Here is a 14,482-nt window from a genome sequence, read left to right as displayed (position 1 = left end):
CCGGGGCACGAACCCGTGTCCCCTGCATCGGCAGGCGGACTCTCAACCACTGCGCCACCAGGGAAGCCCAGTAATTTTTTTTTTAATATGAAGGAATTCTTTTCACTCTTCTGTGCTATGAGGGGTCTCGTGGCAGATACGTTTGAGAATCTTGGGCTGAGGGGATAGCTTTATGCTTGAAAAGGCAGCGTGCCATAGTGTAGCGAGCCCACAATTAGTCAGACGCTAACACATTTTGCTCTTCCTCTTCCCTTCCCTTTCTGAGCAATTCAGTCCTAAAGCCATAAGATGGGCTCAGAGCAGGGTCTTTGAGCCTGAGCAGGATGAGGAGGGTGTTCATGCAGCTGGTGGCTTGGTGTAGGGTGACAGGGCTTACTAGGGAGCATTCCAAGTGGTGGAATGGCCCAGCATGGGAGTGTCAACCTGAGCAGGATAAGGAGGGCATCCACACGGGAGGAATGCCCTGTACGGGATTTCAGAGCCTGAACAGGGTGAAAAGGGCATGTGGGTATGGGTACTGCCCAGCATTGGGTGTTGGAGCCCAAATTGGGGTGTTGGAGACATTCATGTCGGTTGGATATAGGAGGTAGTGAGTCTCAGAACCCAAGTAGGGTGAGGAGAGCATCTGTATGGGGAAGGGCGCAACAGGGTGATAGGAGTTTGTTACATGCAGTGGCAGGCGGGGGTGGAGGTGGGGTTCTGATCAAGTAAGTAAATATATTATTGGGTTGGCCAAAAATTTCATTCGGGTTTCTCTGGAAGCTATTACGAACGAACTTTTTGGCCAACCCAATAAGTGCATTGGGAGCAGCCAAGCTTCTCCCTGTCAGCGGGGAACCTCAGATATGGAAAAGGAGAGAACTAGAATGAGCCTGTGATGGCAGGTTGAAACTAGATGCAATGGTATGAACTCACAATTATATATATGGATCGATATAAAAATAAAAATAAGCAGGTGCTGGGCCACTGGGGTCACCAGGCTCACTTTTGGGGAGAACCCTGCTTTCCCTTGCAGGACTCTGGGTTCAGCGTCTGCCTGGCCTGATGTGTCCCTGCTTTAGCAGGAGGAGTCACCATGCTGAGCGTTCCACTGGAGCCTCCTATCCTATGACATAAGACAGTAAATATACCTTAAGATCCTGAAGAAGAAGCAAAATGTCCAAGTAATATTTTGGGGTAGTTTGTGAGGACAAGTAAAAAAAAAAAATTATGCAGTCATTAGGACGTTGAGCCCTGTCTTCTTCTGGCTCCTTCTTCTTTTTTTAAAAAATTTTTATTTATTTATTTATTTTGCAGTACACGGGCCTCTCACTGTTGTGGCCTCTCCTGTTGTGGAGCACAGGCTCCGGATGCGCAGGCTCAGCGGCCATGGCTCACGGGCCCAGCCACTCCGCGGCACATGGGATGTTCCCAGACTGGGGCACGAACCCGTGTCCCCTGCATCGGCAGGCGGACTCTCAACCACTGCGCCACCAGGGAAGCCCCTGGCTCCTTCTTCTTATGCTCCCTCATCCTCCTCCTCTCCCTTTGAGACTGACATGGAAGACCACGTTTGAGTCATCTAGGTTGGCTTTGGTGTGACCTGTGCCATCATGACATGGCTTCTGGTCTGTGCAGACAGTGGTGACGTTTGTCACGTTGCTGCATTGGTACAGAGTCATTTTTGATCAACAGAGTCCTTTTTAACTACTTAGCAGTACATGCACTGTAGTCTCATCTGAGATATGCTTACTGATGCTGGTTGTACTCAAAGGAAATGTTACTAAAGAATACATGAAACCTGGGGAAATGATTGCTATTTGTCCAAACTGGCTGTATCAATCCAGGGTGCACTCTCCATTGCAGTAATTACAGATGTGTTCACAAAATGGATCATCACTGCCTATGGGCAGCTGTGTAGGAATTTCTTTTTCAGTGGAAACCTACAGCCTGGTCCTTGGATGATGTTTATGCAAGTGTTTTATTTATAATAAGTTGTTACATTATACATTTACATTTTGGGCTCCTTTATGTGTATTATTTTTACAGTTAAAACAATTAAAAACAAATAAACAAAAAGGTTTACATATATTTAAGGGTTTTTTTCCCTCTTGTCTTTGCAGAGAAGAACAGAGAAAAGTGATATGTGTTTCGCTTGGCAGGAAAACACTTGCTTTCAAGACTCCACTTCCAAAACGCACGAGTGTCTGGGCTATTCAGCAAGCTGGCGTTAGTTTTTCCCTCTTAACGCGGTAGCACGTAATTGAGAACAAAAAAAAGCAGCCCCTGACATCCAGGAACTGGCCTGACACTTCCAGGTAGGCCTCAGTGGTATTGAAAGCTGGCCTGGTGCTCACAGCTGGGCCTGTTATCCTGTTGCACATGAACAGTCTCACAGAACATCAATATCAAAGTCACTCTGAGACCATAATAATGGTAGGCCATTTCATAATTTTGCCTAAGCACAGACAACAAGATTGCTGGGCAACCCACAAAATATACCAAATATCCCTTCTCCCAGCTAATGTGAGTGGCTACCACCTCTTACCAGTTATAGCTTTAGCCTCACACTAGTCTGCTGTCATTTCTTAGGTACATGGCTTTGTTCTTTTCCCAATCTCTTTGCCCTTTATCACTGATGTTTAGGATGTGTTTTGTCACTTCAGGAATTTCCTTCCTTTACCGTCCCTCCAAGAGGACTTGTAAAATCCTTTTTTTCGCGTGGTGTTGTCACTGTCGTTTTTTAAGTACCTATTTTAAAAGGTTAAATATATATAAAGTATATTAGAAACAAAAAGCATTCCCATGTCACCCTCACCCTGTATTTCCCTGTCTACTTCCAAGAGGCAAGGACTTCCCATCCTCATTTGTTTCTTTTGAAATTTACTTCCATAAATCTGAGTTACATGCGTTTGTAAACTCATCAGTTTTAGATATTAGCTGCTGCTGAATGTGAATGGTGAGGACTTTAGGTGTCTTAACAACCCACTTTCCTGTTTCTCTCATGCTGCTTGGTTTCCTCAGAAGGAATCCTTCAATTGCCTGCCCAGGGATCTCACTTAATCTCAATCTCGTCTTCTGCACGGCCCCGCTCTCATCCTTGCTCCAGGCACACCAGCCCAGAGACTGCTGGTTCAGCCTTTCCAGAGTAAATCTGAGGTCTTCAGCCAGGCTGGGGAAGGGTCACAGGGCCTGGAGTAACAACAGCTCATTTGTTTCCTGCATAATCAGTGTATCAGTTCTGGTTTTTTTTTTTTTTTTTTTTTTGGGGGGGGTTTTTTTTTTTTTTTGCAGTATGCAGGCCTCTCACTGTTGTGGCCTCTCCCGTTGCGGAGCACAGGCTCCGGACGCACCGGCTCAGCGGCCATGGCTCACGGGCCCAGCCACTCCGCAGCATATGGGATCTTCCCGGACCAGGGCACAAACCTGTGTCCCCTGCATCGGCAGGCGGACTCTCAACCACTGCGCCACCAGGGAAGCCCTCTGGTTTTTATACAGTCTTTCAGGTAGTCCTCCTGTTTCCAGGCCTCACCTTCAGAACCTGGCTTCTGAAAGGGGAAAATGACTGTTTCTGGGCTTCCCTTGAGTTCAGGTTCAAGTTTCCTCAGGTCTGCTACATCAGTAAGCAGGTATCTGCCTCTTTCCAAAATTGTATTGCTGCCATCTCCTCTCTCTTCCTGTGTCCATGTGAATTTATACCTTCCTTTTGTTTTAGTGAGGTGCCAGGAGAGAGGAAGAATTAACTTCTCTGTTCAACATGCCATGCTTATCTAGCAGAATCACCCCCGTTTCTTCAAGGACCTGTGATTCCTCAATTATTTTTCCTTATATCTTCTTCCCATCTCACTCCCAAATATATAGTGACATTCATACTTTTGTTCAAGGAACATGAACTGAATGTCTACCATGTGTGGGTGCTGGGACTTGAATTGTGATCAAGCTACAATCCCTGACTACTCTACAAGAGGTTCCAGTCTGGAGGAGGCAAGCACTTGGAGATGTAAGGAGTGCAAAGCGCACAGCATGTGCACGACGCCAGGGCAGTGTAGGGGAAGGGTTACTTCCCTTCTTGGTGCATCGGAGAAGACTCCCCAGAGGGAGAGGTGTTTAAACAGATTTCAAGAGAAAGTGGGAATTGGTCCTACCAAACGAATCTGTGCCCCAACAAGATGGCATGAAGAGCCAGAGACATTCACAGAACCCAGGCATCCAACCCCACCCCCAGCCCCTCATCCCTGCTCTGGGGGACTCTAATGGGTGGTCTCTCTGTCCTTGATAACTCCCTCTGAGTGTGAAGAAGGCAGGAACTGCCCAAGACTCGAATGGTAAATGTGGGTGGGGAGATGGATAGAGACTTTATTTTCTGGTCAGGGGCTGCAGTCTGCTCCTTTTCCATCCTTTTCCCCAAATTTCTGGTCATTTAGTTTGAATTCTTTACTTCTCTCTCAAGCTGTAACCCAGACCATGTACCTCAACCGCTCATCTGTCAGGAGAGCAGGAGGAGCACAGAGGATCCTATTCAAGGCCCAGCTTCTCCAAAGGAGTTAAACTTGTAAGAAGAAATTAAACAGATTTGATCTTGTTAGTTTATTGAATGAATCAATCCTGGGTAAAGAAAAAACAGAACTAGCTTTGGGGACAGAGGCTGGGGAAGTGAGCGAACCCCCAGCCCCTGTGTGCGGGCAGAGGGGTCACTTGTAAAACTCATGCTCCTGTTCATCCTTCTTGATGACTGTCTTGTATGCTTTCTCGAAGTCCTTGGCCAGAACAATGTAGCGGTTCTCTCGGACAGCCAACATCCCGCTCTGTTGAGGGATGACAGTTAAAATCTACTCCCTGCACTCCCCGCCCCTAGTGATGGTGCAGGAAGAGAGAGACGCAGCCTAAGACCCAGGGAGGCAATGATGGACAGGACTGCAGCAGAGCGGAGGGTCTTCACACACCCCCTGCCCAATCTAGAGAGAAACCATCACTCACCTCCTGACAGATGGAGTTGATATCAGCTCCTGAAATCTTATCTGGTCGGGCCACATCTATAGCAGGTGAGTTAAGGAAACCACTCCATGCATGACTGGGTGAATGCCTGGAGCCAGAAGTCGTTCTTGGGCTGTCTTTGTCACCATCCCCCCCCCAGACCTTGGTCTCCCACCTGCACAGTCTGGGTGGTGGTGATGGCAGAGGTGGAGATCTAATCCCCATTCTCAACGGTGACCCTCTCCTCGCTTCTAGAGCAGGATACAATCTTCCAGGTCAACCTCCTCAGAGAGGTTCATCTTGCTGGTGATAGTGGAGAAAATCAATCTCTTCTGGCGGCGGTCAGGGAGTGGAAATTCAATTTTACGGTCAAGGCGTCCCGGCCGCAGCAGAGCAGGATCCAGGGTGTCTGCTCTGTTTGTGGCCATGATCACCTGGCATCAGCGACAGGCCAGCTCAGACCTCTGTCCCAACTATACTCCCCATCCTGTCGCAATACCTATCTCCTCACATGCCAGCCTCCATCTTTCCCTGATTCCCACACCACACCTCCCCTCGCCCATCCTGAACCCCAAACCTTGACGTTGACGTTCTGGTCGAATCCATCCATTTGATTCAGTAGCTCCAGCAGGATTCTCTGAACCTCCCTGTCAGCTGGATAGTACATAACACGGTCAGTCCAGGGCATCCCGCATGACAAGCCTGCCCAAGACCCCAGGCCCTGGGACTTCCCTGGTGGCACAGTGGTTAATAATCCACCTGCCAGTGCAGAGGACACGGGTTCAAGCCCCGGTCTGGGGAGATCTCACATGCCGTGGAGCAACTAAGCCCGTGCGCCACAACTGAGCCTGCGCTCTAGGGCCCGCAAGTCACAACTACTGAGCCCACACGCTGCAACTACTGAAGCCTGTGCACCTAGAACCAGTGCTCTGCAATGCAGCAAGAGAAGCCTCTGCAGTGAGAAGCCTGGGCACCGCAACGAAGAGTAGCCCCTGCTCGCTGCAGCTAGAGAAAGCCCACATGCAGCAACGAAGACCCAACGCAGCCAAAAAAATAAAGTCATTAAAAAAAAAAAGACCCCAGGCCCTGTTTGGGCATCACTCACCCCCTGTCTGGGCATCGAATCTCTTGGTTGCGATGGCATCAATCTCATCTATGAAGATGATGGCAGGTGCGTTCTCCTTGGCCAGGCGGAACACGTCCCGGACCATGCGAGGGCCCTCACCCAGGTACTTCTGTACAAACTCTGAGCCCACAACTCGGATGAATGCAGCTGATGGCAGAGTGACAGGGGTTAGACGAGAATGGGACACCTGTAGGGCCCCATAATACTTCAACTGAAACTGAGAATTCCTTGAGGACATCCTTTTCTTTGGATACCCACTCCAAGTAGCCAGGTCATTTTCTCATGACCTGGGCTGGGTTCCAGATCCAGTCAGGAGGACCAGCTTGTACCCCACAGAGACCCAGCAGCACAAATCATGAATCCTGCCTATGGATGTGTCATTTTTTGGCCCAACATTTAAAAATCAGGGTATTAAAAAAAATGTGTCTGTGCTTCAACATACCGACAAAGTAGAGCTAGAGACATTCATGGAATCCAACACACCAAAAAATGTGAATTTCCAGAGTGCTTGAAAAATCAGTAAGAAAATAGGTTTTCCATACACAGGCATCATGCTGCCTTACCAAGAGCTCAAAGGACCCACTTTTGAATATCATGCAAGAGTCAAGAACCAGGAACACATATTCTGACATAATCAACAAGTGGCAATGGGGTTAAAGACAGGTTTGTTCTGGGCTTGCCTCTCCTTTTCATCTTTTCTTAGAGTTTAACTTGTTTGTTAGTGACTGGATGTGGCTTTGTATTGCACGGAGCAACCTCCAGGACACTCCTTCCAGCCACGACAGAGAAAGGAGACACAAAGTCCATTATGTAGATCTGGTCATAAACTAGGAGTTGTGCAAGTTGCAGCCCTGTCCCTCTCTAATGTGGTGGCCACTGGCGGCAAGTGGCTACTGAGCAACCAAAATGTGGCTGGTCCAAAATGAGATGTGCTGTAAATGTGAAATACACACCAGACTTCAAAAGACAGTACAAAAAAAGTAAAATATCTCAATAAATGTCCATCAACAAATGAATAGATAAAGTGTGCTATATACATACAACAGAATATTATTTGGAATATTATTTGGCTTTCAAAAGGAAATAAATTCTGGCACATGTTTCAACATGGGTAAGCCCCAAAGACATTATGCTAAGGGAAATAAGCCAGTCACAAAAAGACAAATACTCCATGATTCATCCATGTATATGAGGTGCCCAGAATAGGCAAATTCATAGAGACTGAAAGTAGAATAGAGGTTATCAGGGGCTGCGGGGAGGGAGAAATAGGGAATGATTGTTTAATGGGTGTGGAGTTACAGTTTGGATGATGAACAAGTCCCAGAAGTGGATAATGGTGATGACTGTACAACACTGTGAATCCACTTGATGCCACTTATAAACTGTATATTTTTAAAGTGGTTAAAATGGTAAATTTTATGCTATATATATTTTACTACAATAAAAAATTATAGAAAAAACTCAAGTTTTGTATCTGCTGCATGTTAAAATAATAATATTTTTGAGTATACTGGTTAAATAAAAAAACATATTTTAGATGAAGTTCACCTAGTTCTTTTAACTTGTTTAAAAACTGAGTACTTAAAATTTTAAATTATATATGTAGCTTCATTATACAGTTGACCCTTGAACAACACAGGGTCTAGGGGTGCCGACCCTCTGTGCATAAAATCCGTGTATAACTTTATAGCTGGCCCTCCAGATCTGCAGTTCTGCCTCTGCAGATTCATCCAACCATGCATCATGTGAAAAAAATCTGGGTATAAGTGGACCCTCGAAGTTCAAGCCTCTGTTGTTCGAGGGGCAACTGTATTTCTATTGAACCCTGCCTGTCTAAAACCACCCTGATCTCAGGACAACAGTTGAAATCTCTTAGGTTAGCACTAAGACTATTTATATTCACGCCCATTCTGATCCCTGGACCTGCACAGCCCCTCCTTCAGCCAGCCATTCAACAGCTATTTTCTGGGCACCTACCACAATTCAGCTACTCGGCGGGCACTGGAAACACAAAAAAGGACAAATGCACAAGTTCCCTGCCCTCGTCGAGTTTAGTCACGGTCTACTCACCACTACTCACGACTCCCTAAATGGGTTCTTTCCCGCCTCCTGGCCTTTGCAAATGCTATTCCTTCTCCCAACTGTGTGCCTGACAGACTCCTCACACCTCTCTTCTGGGAACCCCTACCTAAGAGCCTACGCAGAATGGATTGACAACCCTCCTTTAGGGCTATCCCACTACCTTCCTTGCTTCTTTGGAGCATGTGCTACTCTGCAGACCGTTCCCACCCAAGCTCACTTCCAACCATAACCCCCTTGCTCACTCGGCGTCAACTACTGGGGCCTCCTCACTGTTCCTAGAACACTAAGCACACACCTGTCTCAAGGCCTTTGCACCCAAGTCCCTCAGCCTGACACACTCCCTCCCCCAGACGTCCACATGACTCACTCCCTCAAGGCTTCTTCTAGGTCTTTATGTAAATGTCACCTCAGAAAAGTCTTCCCTGACCACCTCCAGTCCCGGCACATAAAGCTGCAGTCCCTGTTATTCCCTATCCCCTGCCCCTTAGTTGTTTTCTTCAGGCATTAGTACCACATGACATATAATCTCTTCATTCATCTGTTAGTGCTTCCTCAACTAAGACATCACCTTTACGAGGAAGGGAGACTTTGTTCTGTTCACTGCCATGTCTTCCACACCTAGAACACAGCTTGGTACATATTAGGTGCTCAATAAATACTAACTGACTGAGTTCTAAGTGTTTATTTTCCTTTTTTTCAGCCACACTGGGAGATTCTCCAATGCAGGGGACAGGTCTGACTCATCCCTATATCCCAGCACCTGGGAGAGCAGAAGTTCAATGAATGATCATGACAATGGCTAACATTTACTGTCCACTTACTACGTGCCAGGTATGGTTTTAGAAGCTTTATATTGATTTCATCCTCTGAATAATCCAGAAAATTAAGAAATGGAGGCACAGAGAGGCTAACTTGCCAAGTAGTTACATAAACTAACTTACGTAAGTAGTACTAACTTATATAAGTATTTGTAGGGGGCCAGATTTCAAACACAGGCAGTCTGGCCCAGAAAACACACTACTTACCCACTGCCCACTACTGCTCCCTGGCTTAGACATATTAAGATTTTAAGATGAGCTGAGTCCTGTCCTTAGGCTTTACAAACAGTAATACAGTGACTTTCAGACATTTTTGTTTAGAACCTACAAGAAGAAATACATCTGTAAACAACCACAGCACACCTGTGTACAGTGTTTGTGTGTGTTCACAAACAATACGAGTTCTTACTATGTGGGGTGGACTCCAACATTTTCTGTTCTGTTTCATTTTTTAAAATGCTGGTTGCAACCCATGAATTTGAATTCATAATTACTAACGGGTCATTAGTAATGACCCATTAGTAGGAAAAACATGGCATTATTTCATTAATCCCCACAATCATGCTGTGAAATGAGTGTTCTATTAGATGGGGAAGTTGAGGCACGAGAGTAAAGTCACCTCCCCAGGACGGCACAGCCACTCAGTAAGACGCACACTGGGTCTTTGACCCTAGAGCCCATGTTCTGAATTGCTGTGCCACACTACTTCCTGGGGAGGATGAGAGAGCTGAGGGCAAGGTCGGAAGAGCCCAGAAGGTCAGAGCTCGGGGGAGGGGCCAAGCAGCTCACCTGTCGTGTGATGAGCCACAGCCTTTGCCAACATGGTCTTCCCGCAGCCGGGCGGGCCATACATGAGGACGCCTCGGGGAGGGTCGATGCCGATCTGAAGCACAGAGGTGGAGACGAGCACGAGCCGGGGAGTCCATCACCAACTGGAGACATGGTGGGGACGGCCTCTCCCTTCCCTGCCAGCTCCAGCTCCTCACCTGCTTGTAGAGCTCAAAGTGCGTAAGGGGGAGCTCCACGGCCTCCCGCACCTCCTGCTTCTGGATGTCCATGCCCCCGATGTCCGCGTACATCACATCTGGCTTCTGATCTGGTGGGAGAGCAGAGCTGGGGCTCCCAGCCTGGCCCGCAGGATCCCCTCAGGCCTCCCTGGCCCTGGGCTCCCCCTCACCTGAGGTGAGCATCATGATGCTGCTGTCGGCCTCAGGAGGCAGCACGTCCACCAGGGCGTTGCTGTGCTTGTGGAGGGCCACTGAGGCGTTGGGCTTGAGCAGCTCCCGGTCGATGGTGCTCAGGATGCGCACATAGTAGTTGGAGCCTTTGGGAACAGGACGAGAAGGGAGACGGGAAAATGAGAAGTGCCAGAACCTCAAAACTGCCAACCTCACAGCTGTACTTCCAGGCAGACAGTATCTCTCACTCAGACCCCAAATGGCCCTCCTGGCTTCTAGTCTTGCCTCCTCCAGTCCACCCCCCGCATCCACACTAACAACTTCCCTGTCTATCCCTGACTCTTGAGCTCCAGCCCCAGGTGACCAGCAGCCTCCTGGAATGCCTGCCCGTGGACATCCCCACGGCATGTCTCACTCACCATGTCTCAATGTGTTCTCAGTATCTTCCCCCCATTTATGCTGCTCCTCCTGGGTCTCTGTCTCAGGGAGGCCCACGGTGCCGAGTCACTAGCGAGAGCCCTAAGCCTCATTCTGGACTTTTCTCTGCTTCCCTCCACAGCCCGTCAGTCACCATGGCGGTCCACCAGCCTCCTAAAATGTCTCTCTGACTAATCCCTTCCCTCCTGCCCAGGGAACCTGCCCTGATTCAGCACCATCCTCTCCCATCTAGGTCTCTGCAGCAGAATCCTTCTTGCTTGCCCAGCCTCCAGTCTCACGTCCCCAGTCCACCTTCTACATTTATGGTAGTGACACACACATCTCTTTCTGGCCTCAGTCTCTCTCCTGACCTTCAGACCTGGCTGTCCAGTGACCTCCCAGACACTTCCCCATGATGTCCCAGACTGCCCTCACTGTCTCCCTGCAAACCTGCTTTTCTGCCCATGTCGCCATCTCAGAGATAGCCACTGTCCCCCTAAGTCCTAAAGATCAAAGACACAGGCCTCATTTTGGATATCTCCCTCCCTTCACTACCTCACTACCAGCCCATCCGTCCAATTCCAGGCCCAGTCACACACCTTTCCCCGCAAGCTTTATAAGAATATGGCTTGGTCCAGAGGAGCAGAGGCCAGAAGCACGAAAAGACAGATAAGATGCAGAGACAACACCCATCGTGAAGGCAGAGCCTAGACCCACGTTAATAACAGCAGCTCCCATATACTGGCTCCTTACCAGAGCCCAATCTCTTAACACTTCACCTGTGCTTTCAAATTGCGGGTCCCAACCCAGTAGGAGTTGTGAAATCATTTGAGAGTCATGACCAGAACGTTGTTTAAAACAAAACAGACTAGAACAAAATGGGAAACTAGTTAGAGTATGTCACACATAGTGTGGCTATCTATCGTTTGGTCAAACTTTTACTATATGAGTTATATACACACACATAGAGAAAGAAAGAGCGAGAGAACGTAAAATATATTTCCACTTTTGCATCAGACTCAAAATACTCTGAAAAACACCATTATACTGTCTTGCCTCATTTGCCGCTGTAAGTTCCTGGCACGTGGCAGGAAACAGTTGACAGCTGTTGAATGAACAGATGAGTAAACAACCCCCCACGCACCTGTGGTGGAGCCCACGATGGCTGTATTCTGATCCACAGCCTCCAGAAACTGCCCAATAACCAGTGGGATGCTCTGGATTCGCTTCACCTCCTCCTGGGCATGGAGGAATTCCTTCTTCAGGTTCTTTTGCTCATCCTTGATGTACTCCTCCTGCACCTCCAGGAACTCCAGCTCTTGCTGCAGCTTCTGTGAGCAGAGAGGGAAGAGGTAGGGGATGGCTCCAGGCCTTGCTGAGCCAAGGAGCAGTGGAAGGTGGGGGAAGTATGGGATGCTGGGCCCTGTGCAGGGTCCGGATTGGGTTTGAATGTACCTTGTAGCGGCTGTACAGGTCCTCCAGGTCCTCAGGCTCAGGCCCCAGGAAGGACAGGCCAGTCTGGGGCCGTGACACAGACAGGGCTGGGATCTCATCCTAGACCATGGAGGGAAACTCAGGTTGGAAAAAGAAGGTCCCCTTATGAAAGAATCTAGAGCCCCCCTCCCACTTCACCATGAAGTCACTTGGCCCCTAATAGGCTCCTGACATCATTCAGCTCCCTAAATAGATCCTGGAAACCTCTCAGTCCCCTAAACAGGTTCCTGAAGTCACCCAACTCCTCACAGGCCCCTCGGTCAAACAGCCTTCCAAACAGATCTTCTGGTATCATATGCCACTTGTCACATGTCTGCAATGTCACCCAACTCCCATCTAGGGCCTAAATGTCTTATCAGCTCCTTACCAGACCCCAATGCCCTCCAGCCCCCCTCAACAGGTTCCTAATATCATACGGCTCTCTCAATTGACTGGTAAAGTCAACACGCCTTCATACAGTCCGGGCGTTACTCAATTACCTCCCGAAGACGCCTCATGTCACAGAACTCCAACTCACACTAGGCCCTTATGTCATCCAGCTCCCAGGGAGTCCCCAAACATCACTCGGCCAGACCACATACATTACTCGGCCCTCCAACACCAGCTAAGCCCCGAATGTCAGTCAGCTCCCCAGCCCAGCCTCAGATATCATTCTGCCCCACGGCCGAATCCCATACATCACTCACTACCGACCCATCCCCAGTGCCGCCGGGTCACCGATGTCACAGCATTCCCAGCTAAACCTCGAAATCATTCAGTCCCAAAGAACCTCTAATGTCACTCGTTTCCCCAGCCCAGCTTTCCGAGCCCTACTGCCCTCCCAACATCACTCAGCCACAGCCCAGGCCTCGGGACGGCACGAAGCTCTCCACTGAGACCTCCGAAAACACTCAGACCCAGGCCTGGATCCCCGAAGTCGCTCAACATCCCATTCAGATCGGCTTCGCCCTCTCCCCGCGAGCCAGGCCCCACCGGACCTGAGCTTTCTCCACCAGGATGCCTATTTCCTCCATAGCGACCAAGCCGGCCTCTGTGCAGCCCGGCCTAAGCCAGTCACCGCTTCCGCTGATGCCACCGGAAAGCCAGGGCCTGGATGGATTCTGGGAAACGTAGTTTAAGACACCAAGGAGAGACGGCCGGATGGGCCGGATAGGCCAGATAGATGAAGGGCAGGGCGACCTCGTCCTGAGCTCCTCCCCCAAGATATGCTCAGGCGCACTCCTAACCGCGCGAGCGCGCGGGCGGGCCCGGGGTGGTGCGCGTGTGCAATAGCGCGCCTTGGCGCAGTCTCGCACGGCATTCTCGCGCGCGGGTGTTCTCGCCGGCAGGCGGCGCTGCCCTCGTTGCTCTTTGACCTGAGGAGTTTCCCAGAGATCTGTCAGAGTCTAATGGCAAAGTGCTCTTTTATCTTTAGTGGCGGGGCCGGAGCTGCCTTTGGCCGGGTTTCGCAGAGGGGCTCTTTTAGGGGGTTTCCAAGTAGGCTGCAGCCGAGGATTGCCCCCTGCGCGGGGGCGGGAAGACGGGGGCTGCCCCTGAGAATGACACTTTTTACCGGGCTCCATCCCGGGGGTGAGGAGCCCCAAGCCCGCCATTACCAGTTACTTCATTACTGTGAATCAAGTAGAACCCACGCATTAGGGCTGGAGAAGGTGAGGCAGCGGTGCCAGGAGTTGGATCACGCAGGAGAACTGCAGGCCTATATAGACCAGGCCCTGTGCTTATGTCTTACGTGCTCACTTCATCGAATCTTGACAGACATTATGTTCCCTCTTTTACAGGGAAAGAAACCAGAGCGCGGGGCCCCAGATCTGTCTGTCCTCAAAGCCTGTTCTCCTGGCCGCTGTTCATCACCCCAGCTACAGTTTTGTCAGGTAAACTTTTTACTCAAGTATAAGTACAGAGAAGTATACATGTCATTAGTGTGCAGTTCAACGAATTTACACAAAGTGAACACACCCATATAACCAATACTCAGATCAAGAAACCAAACAGAGAAGCCCCCAGAAGCTCCGCACATGCTCTTTCTGCCACCCTCATCCCCTCTGAAAGTTATCATTTACCTGATTTCTAACAGCATGGATTACTTTGTCTGTTTCAAACTCTCTAGGGACCCATACAGTGTGTACTGTGTTTTTACCTTCTTTTACTTAACATTATGTTTGTGAGAGTCATATTGTGTGTAGGGATAGTTCTTTCATTTTAATTTCTGTATGGTTTCCATTGTGTGAATATGCCTAAAACTGGATATTTTCCTGTTTGGGGCTATACTGATGCTATGAATATTCTAATACATTTCTTTGGTAAACATGGGAATATACCCCAGGGCAGGTATGTGTTTAGCTTTAGCAGACACTGTCAAACTATAGTACTAACTTACACTCCCACCGGTGGAGCATATATTTGATATAGTCTGT

The 14,482-nt window shown here is 49.0% G+C and overlaps 1 protein-coding gene across 1 annotated transcript; it reads right to left on the bottom strand.

The window, feature by feature from the left end:
• Positions 1 to 4,551: 4,551 nt before the first annotated feature.
• On the bottom strand, positions 4,552 to 13,093 carry PSMC4 (proteasome 26S subunit, ATPase 4). The gene is made up of 11 exons (XM_079724312.1): positions 13,046 to 13,093; positions 12,030 to 12,128; positions 11,719 to 11,905; positions 10,157 to 10,303; positions 9,966 to 10,075; positions 9,769 to 9,862; positions 6,059 to 6,226; positions 5,531 to 5,607; positions 5,219 to 5,387; positions 4,957 to 5,012; positions 4,552 to 4,784 (listed from the first exon to the last, which is right to left on the bottom strand). Exons 1-11 carry the CDS (start codon positions 13,079 to 13,081, stop codon positions 4,671 to 4,673), a joined length of 1,257 nt encoding a protein of 418 aa, XP_079580438.1. The 5' UTR covers positions 13,082 to 13,093; the 3' UTR covers positions 4,552 to 4,670.
• Between the last annotated feature and the right edge of the window lie 1,389 nt (positions 13,094 to 14,482).

Source organism: Hyperoodon ampullatus (genome assembly GCF_949752795.1).
Source record: "Hyperoodon ampullatus genome assembly, chromosome: 18".
Lineage (NCBI taxonomy): Eukaryota > Metazoa > Chordata > Mammalia > Artiodactyla > Ziphiidae > Hyperoodon > Hyperoodon ampullatus.
Note: the sequence above shows the minus strand (reverse complement) of the source record. Positions and strands in the feature narration are given on the sequence as shown.

Bases quoted from the DNA above. Each gene is read 5' to 3' on its own strand.
- PSMC4 (XM_079724312.1), bottom strand. From the start codon at position 13,081: ATGGAGGAAATAGGCATCCTGGTGGAGAAAGCTCAG. The intron at 9,863-9,965 runs GTGAGGAGCTGG...TCTGTGCTTCAG, and splicing joins ACTTTGAGCTCTACAAGCAG to ATCGGCATCGACCCTCCCCG. The intron at 5,013-5,218 runs GTATCCTGCTCT...CACCTGCTATAG, and splicing joins GGAGGTTGACCTGGAAGATT to ATGTGGCCCGACCAGATAAG.